This window comes from Protopterus annectens, chromosome 12.part0 (assembly GCF_019279795.1).
Source record: "Protopterus annectens isolate FY-2018-M chromosome 12.part0, PAN1.0, whole genome shotgun sequence".
NCBI classification, from domain to species: Eukaryota; Metazoa; Chordata; order Ceratodontiformes; family Protopteridae; genus Protopterus; species Protopterus annectens.
Window position 1 is genome coordinate 901021662 of NC_056746.1, and position 23299 is coordinate 901044960.

At 40.8% G+C, this 23299-nt stretch overlaps 2 protein-coding genes across 5 annotated transcripts in view; one reads left to right on the forward strand and one right to left on the reverse strand.

Annotated features, from left to right (window-relative positions):
- ARFGEF2 (ADP ribosylation factor guanine nucleotide exchange factor 2) overlaps window positions 1–22714 on the reverse strand; it is a 2483667-nt gene extending 2460953 nt beyond the window's left edge. Inside the window, exon 1 of the mRNA XM_044089932.1 lies at window positions 22425–22714. Within this exon, the coding sequence (XP_043945867.1) occupies window positions 22425–22548 (124 nt within the window). The 5' untranslated portion in view covers window positions 22549–22714. The remainder of the gene's footprint in view (window positions 1–22424) is intronic.
- Window positions 22715–22841: 127 nt separating this feature from the next.
- Window positions 22842–23299, forward strand: part of STAU1 (staufen double-stranded RNA binding protein 1) — a 2205075-nt gene continuing 2204617 nt past the window's right edge. For 2 of the 4 annotated variants that reach the window (XM_044089934.1, XM_044089936.1), the window contains exon 1: window positions 22842–23017. The gene's annotated coding sequence lies outside the window, so the exon portion shown is untranslated. The remainder of the gene's footprint in view (window positions 23018–23299) is intronic. The other 2 variants (XM_044089933.1, XM_044089935.1) reach the window with 1 other exon arrangement.

Sequence of the window (23299 nt, forward strand, 5' to 3'; positions counted from 1 at the left end):
GAGATGGGAAGTGTGCCAAATAAATACTTATTCCTGAAACAGTTGATGGAAGTCTGTGTGAGTAAATATATTTTGATATCTTGACAAAAACACAGATAAAAAAGGTTACAGTAACAATTTGTAAAGTGTGTCCAAATTTTACCAAAACAAAAATGAGAACTTAATATTAAGTGCTTATGTCAGTGTGTCAAGTTCTTCATGCCACTACATTTCTTTGTACATGCCACTCTTTTTAGACCGACTATTCTGTTGTAATTACTTTGCTTTCTTAGAGAAAAAGATATGCTGTAAAAAAATTCTTATATAGTACTCCTCTGTACCTGTTTTGTAAAACAGTTTTGGACTTTCAAAAGGCTTTAAATTCAAGGAAGGAAGGCATTGTAATTTTCTCTTTGGAGACCAGTTGATTCTACTTTCTAATGTTCTCTACTCTGCAATCTGTCCTAAACCAGCCATGTGTTAGTATGCTTTTGGGGAATATGCTCCTCAAGGACCACAAGTTTCCATTTTAAATGTAATATTTCACAGTATTGTGCGACAGACCTTTTTTTAATAGATACTACATTCCCAATGCAGTGTTGTAGTCACTGGTGAATAGCAGGATGATTTGATCACCAGGAGCATTTTATAAAGTTATGACACTTGGGTACATGAAGCAAGAGGGCAGATATCCAGTACACTAACCGTAAATAACATGTATGAAACTAAACTACACTGATACGGTGCAGTATGATACACGAGTGGTGCAGCAGTCCCTTCACTTGGCTTCTGAACTGGCTTATACTGTTGCCCAATTTAAACATGTTCTTTGCAAATTAGATCTTAATCAGAACACACTATATAGGTTCATAGGTCCATGGGTGTTTAATTAGGCTAATGACCACTAGGACCCTTATAAACCTAGATGTGCATTTCAAATGTGACCCACAAATATGATTTCTATAGTGATTTACAGACTGCCTCTGTCCATTAGATGCAAGTACCAGAACAGGGGTGAATTTCAGATTACCCATTATTTGGTCCAGGTTGCTATTAAATAGGAATGGGGAGGAACACTGCTTCACATGAAAGGGGAGCCTGTTCTGCAAAATGTGAATTCTCTAAGTAATAAATATTACGGGCCGTACTGCGCAAAATAAATCAGATAGTCCAACTGCTAACAATCACGCCAAAGTTTAATGCAAAGCTTTCGGGTTAACCACCCTTCATCAGTACATAAAATCATATGAATTTTTCCATTATTTAAATAGGGAACCATTTTAAGTCACATGTTTCCGCCAGCCTAACATCATGAAATAAGAAGTTATGTACCTACCATAACGTTCCATGTTAGTTGTCTTCTCTCGCCTTCTTTCTTGCTGGATGAGTTCGGAGCCGATCCTTGACTCTGACTCGGCACTTGCTAAGCTCGAGAGCTAATTTTACCAGCTCGAGGAAACCCTAAATCCCATGATGCAAGGCGGAGACTACCCAGATCTCGTTTAGTAGCTAAGGAAATAAGGAATATATTCTTCCAACTGTAGAGGAGGAAGAAAAAGTAACAATACTAAATGACAATCATAAATGTCATAATCCTCTAGAAAGGATCAACTTAATCTAGTAACACTAGAAGCTGAATAGCTAGAAAAAGAATAAAACCTCTTAATAGAAGAAGCATAATCTTCTCGGTCTGACCAGGCTAGGGGGATGGAGGGCAGGACGCAAGAAAGAAGGCGAGAGAAGACAACTAACATGGAACATTATGGTAGGCACATAACTTCTTAATGTTAAGTTGTCAATCTCACCTTCATTCTTGCTGGATGGGACCGCGTCCCTAGCACCTCTATCCTGGGTGGCTCAATGGAACAGACTCTTGAGAACGGTGGAACCAAAATTCGCTCGGTCTCTGGAGGCCAAGTCTAATTTGTAATGTGAAACAAAAGTATGAGGAGAGGCCCATGTGGCTGCTGCACAAATAGTGTCTATTGGAAGTCTAGCTTGAAAAGCTGTCGATGTAGCTAGAGCTCTGGTAGAATGGGCTTTTGGCTTAGAAATCAACTCTTTGCCTCTGAGCTGATAAATGTAAGTAATCACAGAAGACAGCCATCTAGATAAAGTCACCTTGGAAACTGGAAAGCCTTTCCTGTTCTCTGCATAGGATAGAAACAGTTGATCAGATTTCCTAAAAAGTTTAGTTTTGTCCAGATAATATCTGAGCTGGCGGTGAACATCAAGACAATGTAATTTTTGTTCCGCTCTATCAGAATAATTCGGGAAAAACACTGGAAGATCAATGGATTGATTTAAGTTAGTCTGCGATGCTGCTTTTGGTAAGAAAGACGGATTAGTCCTTAGAGATACCCTGTCTTTGTGGAAGATTAAGTAGGGAGGACGAATGCAGAGAGCATGAAGCTCAGATACTCTCCTGGCAGAAGTAATGGCGACTAGAAAAATTGTCTTCCAAGAAAGAAATTTCAAAGAACAGGCAGCCGCAGGTTCGAAAGGGGGAAGAATCAAGGATGTAATTTAGATCCCACTGTGGTGGTGGGGGGGGTCTCTAATCGGAGGTTTAAGTAAAAAGATACCTCGAAGGAATGCCTTGCAAAGTTTATGTGACATACTGTTGTGGTCCAAAAGGCCTATATGAAAATTCGAAATGGCTGCCAGCTGAACTTTTACTGTGGAGGAAGAGGATCCTGAATGAAAAATCTCAGCTAGGAAGTCAAAGACTAAATGAATCGGAGCAGTATAGGGGTCTATGTTCCTAGCTTTTGCCCAGAAGGAGAAACGTCGCCATTTACTAGTGTAAATCCTTCTGGTAGAAGATTTTAAGGAAGCTACTATGATATCCCAGACGGGATTAGAAATCATAGGAAGCCTGGCTAAGGATGGAAGTGGAGCAACCAAGCAGTGAGGTTGAGAGAAGGTATGGATTGGTGCAGCTGCCCCAACTGGTGGGTCAGAAGATCTGGAACCAGGTCCAGATGCCATGGCTGTACCAAGAGATAACGATGTAGGAAGGGAAACCATATCTGTCGAGGCCAATAAGGGGCAATGAGAATCAACTTGGCTCTCAAGGCGGTTGCTTTCTGAATTAGTTGAGGTATCAGCGGAAAGGGGGGAAATGCATAAAGTCGTCCCCGGGGCCAATCTTGGGTTAGAGCGTCTCTGGGGGGATGGCCTGGAAGGGGGAAGAGAGAGAAGAAGTCTGGGCATTTGCTGTTTTGAGGTGTAGCGAAAAGGTCGCAGCAAGGAAGGCCCCACTTCTGAAAAATCTCTTCCGTCACTGATTGTTTGAGAGACCACTCGGGAGGAATGAGAATAGCATTGCTCAATCTGTCCGCTATGATGTTGGATTTCCCAGGGATATGCGTTGCTATCAGAAACCGCTGAGAAGAGATTGCCCATTGCCAAAGTCTGAGAGCCTCTCGACACAGTGGATAGGACTTGGTTCCGCCCTGTTTGTTGATATACCACACTACGGACATATTGTCCGTTTGGACTGCAATAGTTCCCAGGGGAAGAGAGTCGTGAGGGCTTGCAACGTTAAAAGCACTGCTCTCATCTCCAGACCATTTATGTGCAGATGGTATTCGAAAGGTTGCCAAGTGCCATGGACCATCCTGCCCTGATAATGCCCCCCCCAAATCAGGGAGGTGTCCGATGTAACCGTGGCGACCGGGGCAGGAGGAACAAAGGGTCTGCCCTGATGGACTTGAGGGGACGATATCCACCAGGTCAGATGCCTTTTGCAAGTTGGAGTTATTGTGATCTTGTGACGCATGGGAAGTTGTTGAAAAGACCAATGGGTGAATAGCATCCATTGTAGAAGACACATGTAAAAGCGGGCAAAGGGAAGAAGTGTTATGGTGGCCGCCATAAGACCCAATACTTTCAGAGCAAATCTGGCCTGAATTTTGTTGCCGAGAAGAATCACTTGGACGTGACTTTGAATGTCCAAGATCCTTTGGTCTGTTAACTTTGCTGAAAGCTGTACGATGTCCAATTTTGCGCCTATAAAAGTAATAGATTGACAAGGCAGATTTTTCGAAATTTATAGAAATCCCTAGCCCTCTGCAAATGTGAATGGTGTAATCTCTGGCTTGGAGAAGTTGATGCCTGGTGGTGGCAGTGAGGAGCCACTCGTCTAGATATGGAAAAACCTGGAATCCTTGACGTCTCAGGTGAGCCGTAACCGCTGCCATACATTTGGTGAACACTCTGGGGGCTGTAGTGAGTCCAAAGGGCAGGGCCCTGAATTGGAAGTGACCGGTCCCCAGCCGAAAGCAGAGAAATCTTCTGGAGCGCCTGTGAATTTTTACGTGATAGTACGCATCCTGAAGATCTATCGAGCACATCCAATTGTCCTTGCCCAGAAAGGGTAGAATGGACTGAAGCGTGACCATCTGGAATCTTGATTTCTTTACAAACTTGTTTAGTTTGCTCAGATCTAATATTGGTGTCCAGTCCCCTGTCTTTTTTGGAACTAAAAAGAACCTCGAGTAGATTCCGGATCTTATTTGGTCCGCTGGGACTGGCTGGACGGCTCTTTTTGCTAGCAGTTTTGATATTTCTAGTACTGCTAGTTCCCTTAGACCGGGTGGAACGTCTGGAAGGGTTCCCTTTTGCTGAATTGGGGTTTGAATAAAGGGAATTTTGTAACCCTCGGATATAAATCGACTGTACCCATTTGTCTTGAGAAAGGGAAAGCCAGGCTATTGGGTACAGCGATAATCTTCCCCCGACTGCCCCCGAAGGTGGACAATCGGGCAACATCTCAGGGATGCTGGAAGGGTTTGTCAGAAAGAGGCTCTCTGCTACCCTGATTCTGCGGACCCCCTCTGCCCCTAGGGTGGCGTCTATTATTGTTACCCCCTCTGCCTCTGGGGGTAAACTGACTTTGTGCATCAGGCGTGACTCCTTGAGATTTGCGGAACCACATTTTCCCTCCCTTCTGTCCTTTGGGGTAAGGTCTTGAAGGGGTGGAGAAACGGACTCCTACGGCAGAAAGAGTCTTGCCATCTTGTTCGCATCTAGTCGAAGTGTCTTTCACTTGAGGTCCGAACAAGGTCGAACCATCAAAAGGGGAGTTTGTGAAGGACGCCTTGAAGGGGTCTGCAAAATTACAAAGCCGCATCCAGGACTGACACCTTAAAGCCACTCCTGTGCCTGCGGCCCTACTCGCTCCATCGGCTGCATAAGAAATGAGCCGCATACAGGAGTTAACAATGGAGTTAAGGATTCCTAGCTGTGAGCTAATCTTATCCTGAGACCCAGCAGCTGACGGATCCTGTAAAACTTCTCCCAACTCTTTAAGAACATCTCTTTGAAGGCGGGTGAAGTGGCACAAGTAGTTCAGCGATCTCATGGCAAAAGTCGCTGAAGAAAACATCCGCTTGCCGTACCTATCCATAGTCCTAGAATCCTTGTTAGGAGGATGGACAGGTACTGAAGGATCAGCTAGTTCCTTCTTGGTGGCAGCAGCCACCACCATGGCATCAACTGGGACACCTTTTGTCAAATATTGTCTATCTGGTGGGGCCGTGATGAATTTAGAAGGCCTCCTAGGAATAGGTTCCACCGAATCCGGAGCCATCCACGCCTTCCGAGCCACTACATCCATAAGAGGGTCGAAAGGCGGAGACACCCAGGAGGTGGAGGGTCGAGATCCGAATGCCTCCAGGTATACTGACTCATCCTCGGAAGGATTAAGGGAGGGCCAGTTCCCCCTCTGCTTAAGGAGATCAAGGATGTCTGAGAAAGAGACATCCTCAGAAGAGGACCTTGGGGATCCCTCCAACTCATCCAGGTCAGTATCAGATGTAATAGACTCGGGGGAGTCTAGAGGTTTCCTCTTACATGTCCTCTTACGTGGAGGTTCACCTGATGGATCAGGAGAAGCCTCGGAAGAGGAAGATATTCCCAATGGGGAAACCTGAGGTGTTGGATCTCTGGGTCCGGGAGCAAGAGAGTGGGAAGAGACATCAGCAGGCACTGTAGTGGGAGGAGCTGATGGAACTATCCGTTGACTAAGCCCAGGGGGCTAGTACACTCCTGATCACCTCGAAGTCTCCCCCATCAGAGAGACCAGAAGGTTCCCGCTCCGAAGAGATAGGAACTCCAGGCCTCACTGAGAGGGAAGGCTCCGAGGCAGATGTCGGGGCTGAGCTCACCAACGCCGAAGCCCCGAGAGGGGAACGGGGTCGGACAAGGGTCCGATGCCACTCACCCCCTCGGGGCAGACGAGAGAGACCAGACGCCTGGATCCCTCCAATGAAGGCCTCAAGGAGGAAATCGGAGCAGAGGACGATGGAGCCGAAAGGGGTGGTATCGGCTCTGAAGCTACAACGGTCACGGTTCTGAGGAGCTCCGGCTCCGAGCTCTGTAAGGGAGTCGAAGGAGGAATGTTTGGTGGATGTGAAATAGCTACCATCTGTTGAGACGGGCTATGGAGCATTTGGGCCAATGCCTGAGACTTTAATAGTCTACTCACCACTCTCTCAAGGTCGTGATCAGACAGCCTGGACGACCGAGAAGAACGGCTCCGATGGCTCCGCTCCGAGAGCAAGGGTGATCTTTGTGCAGTATCCCGAGGTGTTCCTAGTACCGTACACAGTGATATTAGAGGTCTAATGTTTAACATCATCTTAGTTATCAATCTTTTTGCAGTGTTATTTTAAATTATTTTATTGATTTGATTTTTTTCCCCATTTTTTTGTTTTTTAGTTGTATTTTATGTTTGGTTCAAAAAAAAAAAAGATTTTATTTATGAAAGGGGGTTTCTTTTTAGGCCATAGCAGCCTAGTGCCAGGCTTATTTTCATGCCTCAGAATAATCTTAAAATACATTAATTCAAGTAGTATATTTAGCAACGTGTACATTATGTACAGCATTTTATGTGGGAAAGACCACTAGGAAATTAAGAGAACGTATAATAGAGGATAAATCGGAGATTAGAAGGAAAGTGATAACAAATGCATTGAGCAAACATATTATTTAAAGTAGTGACATACATAAGTTTAAATTTAGGGGCATAGGTACAGTACATATGGGTAGTAGAGGAGGTGATATGAATAATACATTAGAAATGAAGGAATATGAATGGATTGTTAGACTTCAAGCAGATGCTAAACCTGGCTTAAATAATGCCGTTAGTTTAAAACCAATATTGGTAAAAAGGCAAAGAGAAAATGTCTAGTCCATTATATGCTTTATTATTTTATACACATATTATGTTCAGACTGTAGAGGTTTCTCATATAGTAAGCATATATGTTTTTTAGCAATTTTAATAGTGAAGGTTCTTTTAAATGTATGTTTTGAATGAGATTATTTTAATAATTAATTGTTGTTTCATGATGTTAGGCTGGCTGAAACATGTGACTTAAAATGGTTCCCTATTTCAGGCTTGCTAGTCTTTTCAGGCTTGCTAGTTGTTGCTGAAGCACCTACCAAGGGGAGAAAACGCTGAGAGAAGAAAAGGAGCCACTTTTGTGATTTTAAGTATTTTCTTCTGATTTTTTGTTAAGTTTTACTGCTTTGCCGCCTATTTTTTGGCATTTTCCGGCTTGCTAAAGTTTATATCTGTAACAGTAACAGTACTTGGAACACATCTAGAGCCTGTTTACTGCATTTCCTGTGTTGCACTTAATTTAAAATCATTTTTTTCTCTAAAAACTGCTTTTTACCTGATTCTGACCTAGCACTCAAGTGTGGGGTCATTTATTGCACTGTTGTGATTATCTTGCTTTTTTCCCACTTTCTGAAAGTTAAGAAAGTTCAGTTACAGATTTGCTGTTCTGAACTGTTTGGAAGTTTCTAGAAGGCCAGTGCTTGGTTGGGCTAAAGGGAAGTCTCTGTGTTCACCAGTGGGAGTGATTAACACTGAACAGCCTGCCTGTCCCTGGAGGAGTGGTTACTACCTAGAAGCTGTAGTTTTATTGGCCATTTTGGGTCCATTCTAAACTCCTTGGATCTCTGTCTCTTAAAACCCTACAACTCTCTTTTTGCGCGGTTTTGCGCACTGAGAAGCATCGGGCAGCGCCGCCTAAACAGGTTTAAACTATTCCAGGCTCCACAAAGTCTGCTCTTCACTTTTTCCCTTAGAACTGTTCAAACTCTCAAAGTAATCACTCTATTCTCTTTCTAAAGCCCTGCACTTGCTCAGCTCTTATAAGGAAACACTAACTAAAGCACTACACCCTCCTTGACTTCTCATAAGTATTAGGCTCCCGATTGGTCCTTCCTGATCAAGTGAAAAATCAGTTCCCTTCCCTAATCTGATCAGTAAAAAAAACAGTTTCCTATACTAATCTGGTATGTCCAAGGGTCAGTTTCAAGGTTACTCTCCAGTCCAGCTGGTGAATCTGGGAATTTTGAGGCAATGTTACAATTGCCTTATGTACACAGACAACCCTCTCCTCCTTCCAACAAACTCTAATACATGTGAGAGATGCAGTTACACAGCCAAACTGGAAGCAGAGCTCTCTCAACCCAAGACTGGCACAGTCAGTCAGGAGGAAAAGGTAACCACCCACACCACAAATCCAGTCTCACACAGACCTATTGCATCTGCATACCAAACACAAACACACAAAAACATACTCGGAGGCTCTAAATAAAAATCTGCCTAAACAGCAAAGACCTCCTAAGCAGATATCCAAGCAACAGCCACCCCTGAACAATACCCACGAATCACATATCTCACAAAATCAGTGTGTCTTACAGTCACAGCCTTTACAGCCAAACAACACACCAAATACACTTGTTATAGGGGACTCTATTGTCCGACAAACTGACGTCCCGCTCACCAGACTGAACAAGGAGAAGGTCATTGTAAGCTGCCTGTCGGGTGCCAGGCTCTGCCAAATAACGCAAGCACTCAGGTAACTCCAAAGCAAGTACAAGTATGACTCCGTCATTGTCCATGCTGGTGTGAATAACCTGAGACGTACCTCCCTGGACTACATGAAAAGAGACATAGAGGAGCTCTCTGACCATGTAGCCCAGGCTGGTATGACCCTGACCATGAGTAGCATCTTGCCCTCACCAAGAATTATGCCACAATATAAAGACAAAATGATCAGTTTCAACAATTGGCTAAAGTATTGGTGTCATTCAAAGGGGATCCAGTGTCTGTCTGCCTGGGATGACATGCTCGACAAGCCACATTGCTTCACTAGGGACGGCTTGCACCTGTCACCCTTAGGCTTTCGTATACTGGCCAAGGCTCTTGCCACCTCTATAGTGCCTTTTTTAGGCAAGGCTCAAAGGACAAACCCACCTCCATAGACAACCCAAGGATAAAAAAAATAAAGGTAATGCTACTCAAAGCCAGAAGTCTAAACCTCGAGATGCACACACTCGAGGCTCTCCTCAGTATGGAGAAAATCGATGTCTGTGCAGTAACAGAAACCTGGTTCAAGGCTCCTGACAGCACCCCAGCACTACCAGGTTATAACTCATACCATGCGTTTTGGCCCCAAAACTCGGACCGAAGCACAAAAGTAGGGGGAGTATCTATATTCATCAAAGATACCTACACCTCCAGGGTAGTGGCACTGCATGAAGCATCGAAAACCATCCATGTGCAACTAACAGCGGGCAAAACTGCCTTTCAGTTTGTAGCCTGCTACAGAACACCCTCCCTATTACAGGAACCCCACTTGGCATTCCTGAGAACACTGGAGAATATGAAGGTCTCTCCAAACACTATGTTATTGGGTGACTTCAACTACCCAAGCACTGACTGGGAAAACTACTCAAGCCCAAACACCCTCGCCCAACGGTTCCTTGAATTTATAAACTCTAACGCAATGGAACAACTGGTCACCACTCCCACAAGAGGGAACAACATATTGGACCTGGTCATCACCAACATGGGGACTCTATGTTCCACACCAGAGGTAAACCCCTCATTGGTAAGATCAGACCATAAATAAATTTCCCTGGACATCCATATCCCATCCCCACCCCTAGCCAAGGAAATCACTGTAAAGAATTTCTCAAAAGCCAACTTTGCACTTCTCAAGACAGACTGAGGTGGAATCCTTCAAAGCCCCTGGGCCAGAGGATAATACAGACCAATCCGCAGAATCCTTTACAAATGCATTCTATGAGCACCTGCAGGAATGCATGGATCGTGCTGTCCCAAATAAAGCCAAGACTCACTCCTCCAAAAACAGGAGACCGGTGTGGTAGACCCCGGCCATAAATATGCTATACAACAGAAGGAGGAAGCTACTACATGACAGAGCAAAATCCCAAAAAGGGAAGGCATCTCTGATCAGTATTAGCAAGAAACTTCGATCCCTCATAAAATCATCAAAGGCCAGCTTCGAAAGAAAAATTGCCCTAGACACTAAACATAATCACAAGGCCTTCTTTAGTTATGTCAGGAACATGGGCGGAAACTCCCAGATATGCTCTGAATTGTTGCATAACTGTACAAAATATACCGAACCTACAGACATAGCCAACATCCTGGCAGACAGATTCAGCGCAAACTTCTCCCTCCCCTTCCCCCCCAAAGGAGCAAATGCCTATCCCAACTGAATGTAACCTCCCTGACATCACAGATGCACAGGCGAAAGCTGCCCTCTCCAAAGCAAAAAGCACAGCATCTATGGGACCGGACGGTGTCCCAGGCTGTGTCTTACACGAGCTCCAAGAAGAACTGAACCCTCACATTAAGTCACTGTTCAAACTTAGCCTTACTACAGTATATGTACCCAAAGAATGGTGTACAGCTACAGTGGTCCCACTCCACAAAGGTGGTGCCACAACGGACCCCGGAAACTATCGCCCCATAAGCCTGACTAGTCTAGTCTGTAAAGCTATGGAGCATATTATCATGGAACTCAAACAAAGACATTGGGAGCCTCCAGACACTGGACCCTACCCAATTCGGCTTTGTTAAGGGCAGATCTTGCCTCTTAAACCTAGTTGATTTCTTTGAAACAGTTACCAAAGCCATAGATGAGGGTAAGGTAGTCCACACAGCCTACCTGGACCTCTTAAAAGCCTTCGACACAATACCCCACTCGGGCATCATAAATAAGCTTACCAGCTTAAATATCAACCCCTGTATCACAAGATGGGTTGCAAACTGGCTCAGAGATAGAACCCACATGGTCAGAATCGCAGGTGTCATGTCCGAATCCAAACCAGTTACAAGTGGCGTCCCACAGGGCTCAGTTCAGGGACCTCTCTTGTTCGGTATATACTTCTCTGAGGTTCAGGCTAACATGGGGGGGAGGGGATTATGACTGACAAAGTTCGCAGATGACTGCAAACTGGGGGCCATAATCTCCAGCTGGCAAGCATCCTCCAAAAGGGTCTCACATAGACGGATGCTTGGTACCAGAGCCACGGCCTCAAGCTAAATGCTAAAAAGTGCATAGTCATCCCCTTTGGGAAAAACAAGGTGCCCACAAATTACCATATAGGTGGTAATCCATTAAGTACGGAAGAAGTAATTAGAGATTTGGGGACCAACGTAGATAGTAATCTCTCCTTTGATAATCACGTTACCAAAGTGGTTAGAAAGACCTTCTATATAGCCCACCTTATCACGAAAGGGTTCGCATCTAGATCAAGAGAGGTCATTGTGCCCCTCTACTAGTCACTCATCAGGCCCATAATTGAATACAATGCCCCTTTTGGGATGTACCTTACCCGACACCTGCAGCAACTGGAGAGACCCCAAAAGTACCTCACCAAGAGGATTATGGGCTACAAACAGATGTCCTATGCAGCTCGACTAAAGAAACTCCAGCTCTACTCAGTTGCTTACAGCCTACTCAGAGGCGATCTATGCCTGACGTACAAAGCCATGTCAAACCCAGAATTAATGGACATGCTCCACCTCAAAAAATCCAAGTCCCTTAGAGCTACACGCTCCAGGGACCTAAACCTCAGCACAAAAATAAATAGGACATGCTGGAGGGACAGATTCATTTCCTAGAGGCTCCCCTCACTCTGGAATAGAATCCCAATTCATGTTAGACATAGCCCCTCGCTGACCCTCTTCAAGCGAAATCTGGACGCGTGGATGGGAAATCGCAAATTCACCCCTGGGATCTCTTCTGTGTCCCTGCTAGACAGAGGCACAGTAAACTAATCTTAAAAGGGTATCTTCTGTGATCTACTTTACAGAGGCACAGTAGGCTAATCTAATAGGGAGGTGGAAGCCAAATACACTCTGGCTAGGCTTATAAATGCCCTAGGGCAGATAGCCTAGTATCTACCTATGAACCTATTTAAATAATGGAAAAATTCATATGATTTTATGTACTGATGAAGGGTGGTTAACCCGAAAGCTTTGCATTAAACTTTGGCGTGATTGTTTGCAATTCTCTAAGTAATACAGATCTCTCTCTCTCTCGAACATGTCCTATGACACTAACAAAAATTAGGTCTTTTAATTTAGTAGTTCTGAGGCTGTCCATTTAGTAGATTGGCAGAAGAGTCATCAAAACAGGATCCAGAGACGTCTTGGTTGCCAGCTAAATATCACTACTCAGAAGTATGTATGATACTGAGTTAAGAGACAGGGTTTTGAGGTTTTAAGCTGAGGACATTCTGTTTACTGCCTGCAGTATTTTTACAAAAAGCCTTTGTGGATGTACCAGATGCTACATGCACTTGGACAGGTATATGCTGAAAGGGACATTTTACTCTGTGAGGGTCTGATGTGGGCCGAGATTTTGTGGTGTGATTACCTCTCTGGACCTAGATGCCATACACTTGGTTATACACAGAGGAATATAATAGGAAAAAAAATACTATATTGGACACCTGTTGGTAAAAAGATCACTTTACTTTCTATTTGAGTTCTCAGATTTCTGACTGGTGAATCAACTTTTAGGGAATTTTATTGATAACACAGCTACCCAGGGAGGCAGACTTCTCTAAAGGTACTACAGTTCATTTCTTGGTACTGAATTTTAAACCACAGCTTTAACATCAAGTGTTTGTGTTAGACCTTGCTGAAGGGTGCCCTCAACTTGGGAGAGATTCAAGGACTGTTCCAAATGTGAAATAATCTGCGAACTTAGGCAGTGTGCCCAGAGGAAGTCCACCAGTGACCAGTCTGTTTGGGGAGGTGGTCTCAGTGACTCTAATATCCTACATCCTTTTAGTGAGCCAATGGTCCAGTCAGTAAGTCTTACTTACATTTATGTTGAGTAATTACAAAAATCATTTATATTTTGCTTTCATTACCTCAATGTATATAAATGGTTGATTATTGTCTCTCACACAGATAAGACAGATATATTGTTTTTATCTCCTTTCTAAACAAATTTAAATAATTTTACAGATCTTCACATTATGCTTCATATTAATGTAGTTAAATGCTTATCTCATTAGAATGGATAGTAATGCGTTTTGAAAATACTTAACCTTAGTACTGTAATAGTTTGGATTACTATATTTTTATAACTATATTATTGAAAGTTTTATTTTTCATACAAGGCAAAGATGAAGACAATGTATTTGGAGCATGAGAAGTGGATAGTGGGGGTTTGATTAATCATTTTATCAAACCAGGAACACAATGTTCCACGTGTGTCTTTGTATACAGAGATTTATTTAAAAAATTAAAAGTTACAATGTTTGTTTCTTCCATGATAAGTTATTCTAAAGGTTATTAAAAGTCAATCTAAATATACCTCACTAACATGCTAGTATACAAGCGTATATCACTTAATGTCAATGGCAATAATATAAAAAGAGTCAGTTTATTTAAGTTTATTAAAATGCACAAAGCACGTATAATCGTTTTACAAGAAACTCGCTTACTAAAACAGACTTAGATAAATTGTCCTTCGATGGTCATTCAATTCTTGCTGACTCTTGTTATAAAAATAAAAGGAGAGGTACTCATACTGTGAAAAAATTCTCCTACTATGCCTAAATTTCTTAGTACTTTTTCTGATAAAGATGGAATGTTGCATTTGGCGGTAATAGAAATTAATAAGAAATGATATACTTTAATCAATTCTTATTGGATACCTGGATTGGAAACTAGATTTGCAGACAAATATTTAGATACCATAACCTTGTGTGCTCAAGGTGAAATCATCTTAGCTAGGGATTTTAAATTGTCTACTATCAGACGGAGATACTTCCAGAGTCAACTAACCCAAAATAACAGCACAATCTAAAAAACTGAGTCATTGTATTACCTCAATGAATCACAGAGATATTTATGATCTATAAATGGCAAATTCCTTCAATTATACCCATTATTCCTTTAGATTCAGAACCCAAACAGACATAGATAAGGTCTTCATTTTGAATAACGTATAATCCAAACTACATGACGTTTTAATAATGCAGTGTCCACTTTAATAAATACTATATTAAGTTTCTTTGGTTAGCTCAAAAACTGCAGAAAGCTTATAACTGGCATGGAAGGGGTTGGGATAACAAATCGAATTGGCTTTCCTAAATAGTGAACTATATTCCAAATCTACTATTATTAGATAGCATTACACTGGCTAAGCACTACCTACATTTCAAGCTGGAAACAGTTCCATGAAATTCATGTAGTATCTAGTACTAGTTATGAAGCACAAATAAACTCTTCATTAGGCATTACTAAAGTATATTGAGTATTACAGGAGGTTTAATAATTTCACTTATGGTATTAATCAAATCTTCAGTACCTTTAAAAGTGTAACAGAAAGCAATTAGTGTTAAACAGCTATTTTTCTTGTATCTCCCATTGCATACAATGCAGACTGTTTAGAGTCCTTTAATCTAAGCAAAAGGTTAAAGTTTTAAAGATAATAACCTAAACATTTGCTATCAGTTTCTAGACAACAAGATTCATTCAGCAAACTTTCTTTTAGCTAGATATAATGTTAAACAGATAATCGGTTATCCCGAGAAACTCTATGACAGTTCACTGAGAACAAAGGGCAAATATCAATAAATTCAGAAACAGATTCTCTGTCTAAATTGTTACAATTTTAATGCATAACAACTCGAAAAACACTGAAAATAAATTGTGCATTTCATTTATATATAACATATTACATGATGAATTTTTACCATTTGACTTAACCTTTTGGGATTATTCCACAAAAGTTAAAGAATCCTTTTCAGCGGATAATAAAAAAAGTATTAAAATCTATGAACAGCACCACATCTTTTCTTTATGGAAGCGGTTTACTTGGAAATTTCTACATATAAGTTTTTTCACTTCCTATAAAATTGCTATCATTTCTAAGAGTAAAGAAATAAAATGTTGGAGATGTGGTGAAACTTTGGTGGCTAAGTGGGTCCATCTGTTTGAGTGTAGAGTTGTTTTACAATTTTGGAATGATTTTAGATATTTTGTAAAGGCTTTGTGGTTAGATAATTGTCATGTTACCGATACTCCTTGTTATATAATGTTCCTATTCCAAATGTGATTCCAAAAAAAAAAACAAATACCTCTCCATTGCTCACCTTTGGCCATTGCTATAAAACTAATCACAATGAATTGGAAGAATAAACATGATCTCCTATTTACTGACTTTATAAGTCTAGCCAAAGGTGTGTGTGTAAAAAAGAAAATGCAAACTATTTTTATCAGAACAGCTAATATAACTCATAGAAGAATAGCTTGGCAGAAACTGCAAGTTTTACTGGACAAATAATGCTATATATATATATATATATATATATATATATAATTCATACTGATCTTTGTCATGGATGATTGTATATAGTTATAAATAACGGAATGATTTGATGTTCTTTTTTCATGCGCTAATTGTTTTAATTGTTAATTTCTGGATGTAAAATCAAATAAAAAGCTGCTGAGGGGGAGAAAAAAGAAAAGACAGGACTCTATAGAGTGCCTCATTCATCCATGGTTTAAATAAGGTACTTAAGGCAATGATCTCACTTTTTTCTTTATAAAAGTCAACAAATTAATATTTTTATTTTTCAGCAATTGGTCCATTAACATTGTATATACCTAATAAAAGTAAACTGAGCCAGGGTGTGAATTTCATCACTTATGCACTACTGTTCTCAGCATGGAAGGGATATCTGTCCTACATAGAGGTATCTGCATATAGAGAACGCCATAGAATTAATATAATCCCAGGCACAAGTAAATGGGCGTATCAGTTTCAAAGGTCTTAATAGTGTTAACAGAGGTGAAAAGTTTGGCTCTACAAACTACTTTACAAAATCACAGGTGCATGTTAATTATATGCAGAGACAATGCTCACATTTCAAAAACATGAATCAGATAAATAGTCAGCTCTTGTGGTGTAAAGGAAATCAGAACTTGACTAGTTGCTTGGGCAACTGTTGAAGATAGCATGGGGGATGAAAAGGCTTAGCCTAACCAATTCTCTTTGGGGAGAGGAGACTGTGCTTAAAAGGTAGACTCTGTCTGAACCCATAATATAGGTCAGGGATCACATGGGGGTACTTGTCCACAAAAGAGGTGGGGTAAGACCACTGATAACGTCACACAGAAGTGCAGCCATGTACTACAAAAGTCCACTGTACGCCAACCTAATGGACGTCTACGAGCATGCATGATGGACATAGGACAAACAGAAAACCATGATATTCCTTGCAGATGATAGCTCTGCTCCTGCAAGTGTCGATATATGTGCCTGGGTCATGGCTGAAAAGGGTCCTAGGACTAGGTCACCTACACAGTTATCAAATGTAATTAATTAAACTAAATTTTTTAGCTTTGCTCAGAATTCTTGATCAAAGAAGTTGATTATATAGGTACAGATGTATAGTACCTGGTGTTCTGCCAATATTTATAAAACTTCCCCAAGCAGAAAGCAATCCCTGAAGAATCAAGGAGGTATTTGCTCTTCTTAAAATCCCAGTTAAGTGCTGAGATTAGTCGCTCCAGGCTGCTAATCCTGAGGCACGTTTGGTTACTTCACATAGGTTTACTCACTGATAATCGCATTATGCTCTAACAAGCTAATATCACAACCCTTCTCAGGATAAAATACATAATCTGAGAATTAATGATATTTTTTCCTCGTCATTTTCTCCCAACCAGTGGCAGCTTTTGCAAGGCCCCTCCACAGTCACAGGTATCACGAGAGCCCAATGTTACAAATGATGAACATTTTTTTTTTTTTTTAACTAAAATTAACATCAGCAGACTTTAACCAAGTCAAGTGCACTATAATGAAGCAAATGCACATCAGCAGGATTTAAACAATTCAAAGGCAGAGCCAGTGGCAAAACATTTAATGAAATCAAGAAGCCTGCTACTTGACAAAACGCTGTCACAACAACCAGAAATATCTTTGAATGTTAAACCAGAAGTGCCAATCCTTGAGATTCCTCATCCTACATGTTATTATTACCCACCTGGTTTATTAAGTACACAAGACTGCTGTACTTGCTTTTGTTGGTTGGACAAGCATTAACGAAATACCAGATTAGGACAACTCACTGTGGTTGCAGGCCCCAGCAACCTCTAGGTTTGCTGGTGTCTAAAAACAAGCTAGAGAAATAAAGATCGATTTCTAATTTTTTTTATAGTACACAGTGAAGAACATACTTCAGTTTAAAATACCTTCAGAAAAAGAACAAAAATAAAGACACCAATAAAATATAAAGTAAACCCTATAGAACAAGGAATGGTACGTGTGTCTATCACTTTATTTTCTACAATGAACTAAAAATCTTCCCTTTGCCTCTTTTTATAGGTAACACAGAAGAACTGTTAAGTACATATATCCCTCCTTTTGTACTTGCAGTTCTTCTACTCCAAGTATCACAATTACAACTCCAAGAATTTTGAAAAGCAACCCTATACAAACAGTAACTTGCTTTCACAAAGCAACTTATTTTTATGAGTAAGTAAGCAAGCCACAGCCACTTGCCAAATGAAGATGGTGAACTTGGATGGGGAAATGCAGAAGGTAGTGGTAGGTAAAAAGGAGATGCAGAATTACATGCAGTAATCGACTGGTTTACTGAATTTTGCCTAGAGTAGCTGGTGAAAGCAGCACGCTGTGCTAAACCACATCACAAAACTAAGGTTGCAGAGAACATGATGAAGGATCAAGGAGTGTGATTAACTTTCCTCCATGATCCCAGTGAAGTTCCTGTTTTGAAAAAGACAGTTCAGCTATCCATGAGTGACTGTACAGAGATGTGCAGGAGGGTATGGGTTCTGAGGATACTATCAAGGGCAGAGGTACAGTGAAAGGTAGCCAGCCATAAGGTGTAACAAACAGATTAGGAGGTGAAGGATCATCACCAAGCCTGTATTTACTACATCAGTGGTAGCTACATACAGAAGAGATAATGAACTTGGCTCTTTGGGCCAGGTTATAAAACACACGTTTCTGCATATGGTTAATAACCAACTGGATAGAAAAAGCAGACTGGGGAGCTTATGGGGCTTTTCAGAGGATGCTTGTGTCAGAGAATATAGCAATCAAACCTCAACAATAGAGTGGCATATGTAAATCCTCAGCCAGCTTCATTTACTGTGCAGTGCGTTTCATTCAAAACTCAAAAAGTTATAGTTTACATTTATTATAATATAAACTGAAAGAAACAGAAGTCTTCCTTTTTCTAAACTACTGGGTTGTTACGAGAACAGATGCATGTAGCACTCCTTGTTATACACTTTTTGAATGGAAAATGGAATATAAAACAGTGTAAGAAACTTCTTTGTGTGGAAGATTTTCAATTTATATATAAACGTTAATCATTGTACATTAATAAGATCAGATAGAAGTAGGAGAAGTACCAAACTTAAAACTTGTCCTAAGTCAAAGAATAATAAAAAATAAAATTTGAAGTATTATACAGAATTGCTAAGTACTCAAAAAGTAATCCAAGCAGGGTAGGCAGTCTATTTCCAGTTGAAAGTCCTTTATAACTGGATAAGTTTCATCACAAACTTTCTATACCCATATTCATATACTTATTGCACGCATATTTTTGTAAGGTAAAAAAACAGTGCATTGGTATACATGTGAACAAATTCACATCCCTTCCCCCATCAGTGTGACATTCGAGCTGGTCCTGCCTTACTTAGTAGTTGTCATAATAATAACAACAATATAACCCTTATGTACTTTACATAAAATTTATAATGATGTGGTACCTCTTATTAACCAGATTAAGTCTGTGATTTTATCTAAGACAATATACTACATGGTTGTAAATATATAAAAACCTTAGACCATTTGGCAATCTAAAAATATATACATTTTGCATGCAAAAAATCCACTGTGCAAACCATAGTCTATTTCTATAACCTATTGCTAACAAATATCGCTTTCATCCTTCTAGACTTCTTCAGGTCTACGGACAAGAACCCTAAAAAACTATCTACAAAAAAATATTATTGTATGATTAGACAGTATCGTTATTAAACATTATTTCAAATAAAGTGGAAAAAGAATAAGAAAAAAAATGTATAATGGCAAAAAAAAATATCCACTTCAATTGAAAATTATTTACCATGGTATTTAAAACCATCTGGAAAAAATAAAATAAATCATGTAAACAATGTGGCAATTTTCTAAGTTCCAGTACACTTTTAAGTGAACAGTAGTAGTTTAGTCCAGGCTTCTTGAAAGAGTTCAGCTTTAATTGCCACACGAGTTCACGTTTTTTCAGCATATTCAGGATGTCTCCTTCAAGATCACCCATGTCTATGCGAGCCAGTATCTGGAACTTGAAACCTGTGTCTCTTTTATGCAGAGCAAGGTGTTTGGCTAATGCATTATTTTTACATCCAGAGCAAATTTCTGCCAGATGACTTGAAATTCTAAGCTTAAGTTTATTTACAGTCTTGTCCACATAAAATGGATCACATTTGTTACACTGTGCCCTGTAAATTACTTTTGTGGTGTTACAGTCACTCCCTGCACTGGTCTTAATGATTTTCTTTAAACAATGGCAATAAAAACTAATCTCCTTGCTGTATAAACAGAGAAGATGTACAATCAGCTTCACATCTTTTAGTGTTTCTCTCATACAGTCTAGATTTAAATTCAGCAAAACTTCTAATGTTCCTGGCCTTCCTGTAAACAAAAGATGGGGCTTCACCTAAGATATTAATCAGATAAGGGTTTCCTGTGACAATGGCCTAGTTTTCTTTAATAACATTCTTTTGATACTGTGATAATCCAAAGTGTATGTCAAGATGCAGCTATTTTTGCATTTGTTATTCTCTGTGGAATTTCTTAACATTCTCATACCAGGGAGGCTGAATGAAGGTGATTCAGTCCTTTTCAGTTCTGTAATGGGTTCCATGACATGTTTTAACATCTGCCTTTTGTAGCCTTTCACTAGGAAAATGACATATGAATGACTGTCCTTTAAACTGGATAGTAGTACATCCAGAGTTGTGGTCCCATGACTGAGAAAGGGCACAAAGGTCACACAAAAAAAATCAGCTAAACCAGAGTTTACACCAACTTTAAACCCCCTGTAATACCTGCAAGAGACAGCTTAAGTACATATCAGTGTTTCAACTACATGGCTTTTGAATACCCACAGCTTTTTTTAACTTTTTATCAGTACTCAGGCTAATACAGCACAATCCCTCTGGCTATAAATGTAGCATGTTTCACTTTTTCTGAGCCTGTCAGTGGGTTGTGCGTTACATTTTTTCAAAACAAAGATTAAGAATAAGCCATATGTCCATAAATATCAGTGTGCCTACAAAATATACCAAACATCATCCAGACCAAAAAGTGAAAAAGTCCCTGCTAAGCAACAGTCTTCACTATGTAATACTTTAATTCTCATGGACTACAGGACAGCGGGATATGCAAATACCACCTTAAGGAAATAGTGCTTCAGCTACGCGGCTTTTGTATGTGCCTGAATTTTCGCCTACTTTTAAGTTTTTACTGCTGTAACCAAGCTAATAAAGCCAATACCACTAGTTTCACCATTTTTCTGAGTTCAGCTGGGGTTTGGCTTTATTGACCGGAATGTTCACGTAAAGACTTAAAAAAGTAAAATGTCGTGAGCATTCAAAAAACACACAGCTGAAATACTATGAGCATTCAAAACCGGCTAAAACTGGAACATTATTTAAGGGTTATTTTCATGTAGCCCATGGGTCACTACTAAGATTCTAGCTTAGTTTGATCCTTCCTGCACTTTTCACTGAGTAATCGATTTAGAAAGCATGACTGGTAAACTGCATACTGTTTTGGAGCTACAAAGCACGGTCTTGTTGAAGAAAGAACTAAAATACGCTTTTAGTAAACAGTTCTGTAACGAGTTGAAATGAATTTGAGTTAAGGAGTTTAAATGTGTTACTCTACTAAGAACTGGGCTCTGTGTTTTGAAGGCAATTCAAATTGATCGAGTGTGGCAGAGAATGTTGTTTTGGAAACGAGCGCTCCCTCTAAACCTACTAAATTACAAACTACAACCGTCAGAAACAGTTGTGTTGTCTGACTTACAGATTCGTTGACTGCGTTAAGAAATATTTTATAACTTACAAATACAAAAAAGTATACATTTAAATGCACATAATATTCCAACACCTCTTTGGTGTACTTCGGCTACAGTTATATCATTTCGAATTCGATAAAGTCACAGACACTATGTGAAAACTGCTGGAAAAACCTTGCCCTCCTCGGTGACGTTCCTGTCGCCATCCTGAACTATGGAAACGTCACCATTTGGGTAAACAAACCCGAAGTCCAAAGACCTCACTACATACACTAAATGGTCCTCGTCAGGATATTGCATCATGAAGACTTCATTCATCCCCTAACCAAACTATACACCATCGCTCGTGACATTTTTTGAAGAATTAGAAAAAACAATGTAGAAAACAGTCCACTGGGACTAAACACTTTTTACATCAGTCTACAAACTTAGAACTACTAAACTTAGAACTAAACCGTATCTGCACAGCCACAAGCGGAAGCCTTCCCAGTGGTTATGCTTATCTACCTATAAACTAAAGTCTAAACCATCAATGACAGCAGCAGAAACTGCAGTGACAAATAACTCCCCCACTAAATGAAACCGATTAAATGACTCCTGTGAACAGATAATCTCCCTTTTGAAGTCGTCTCCATTTCAGAAAAATAACCAAAATTGTGCTTGATTATCAGAAGCTACATCTGATCCCACGGTACGCGGAAGTGTCAAACCAAAAGAAATCTACTGGAAAACTGGGCAAAACCAAAATGGGCCTTAGCTCAATCCTGCCAACAGTACAGCAGTGACAGCATATTAAAAGAAAACCATTAGCAAACTGGTTCTGAACTACAGCAAGTACCTGGATTCCAAAATGCCCAACCACCATCCTATAATGCCAATATGAAACCAGTACTGACCCAAAACCTCCCATCATACTTCAGATAAGTTAATGAATGAGGAAAATAAATAAGTGCGCCCCTTGACACCTAGTGCTTCCCATTGAACAACCAGCCGTACGGCAGTTTGCTTGGGTTAACTTACCTAGCGCAACCTGACAGGCTTTGCGCAGTTGGCTGTTTTGAGCCCGTTTCACCTCTTTGTCAGACAAGATCTTCTCCAGCGCCCGTGACAGAAACATGATTCTCGTGTGAAATCCTTCCTGCATCCCGTTTTCTCCTCTGCAACGAAGCACACAGCTGTCAGCCCGTCTGTACTTCCTTCGAGACCCTCAGTCCCAAACCTGTCAAACAAGAAGGGAGGTTTACGCTACCTCAGCAGTCCTGCGCCATGTTGGAGTCTGTCACGTGATACTGCCCTTTCCTGCTGCGAGTGCCCGAAAGAATCATGCTGGCACCCAGACTGCCTTCTGGTGTACGGACGATGTTCTCTGTGCACGCGCAGTGGAAAGCGGTTAGTTACTTTACCTCACTTCCCGTATTGAGAGAAGCTGGTTGTTTCATTCTCTTTAGTGTTTGCCCTGTCCGTTGTCTTTCATTCAATCACCGCTATTAACTGTTTAACCTGGTTTTTAGAGTTCAAACGCGAAGTTGTGATGGTGTGGGACTGACACATGTCCATGGAGTAAGAAAATCTGCTTTTTAAAGGGAGGCACAAGTCGGGACAGAAGCAGAAAGGTGAGGGAATGCACGACTGTCTGCTGGATTGCTGTTGCTATTCGTTCACCTCTGCCCCCCCCCCCCCACCCCACATTATACAGTCTCGGCTCACGCATTCTGAGCTCATTGCCCCGTTAAATATATGTGGTGCCTGCTGTAGAAGTGTGAGAATTTATGGATCTGTTTATGTGCTGCAGCCCTGCTTTTTTGTACTGCGGTTGTTTGAACTGCAAGTCTGAGGCTCACAGAGGGTCTAGGCCGCGTTTGCAAGTATTACTGTCCATTTAAACAGTCCTTCCC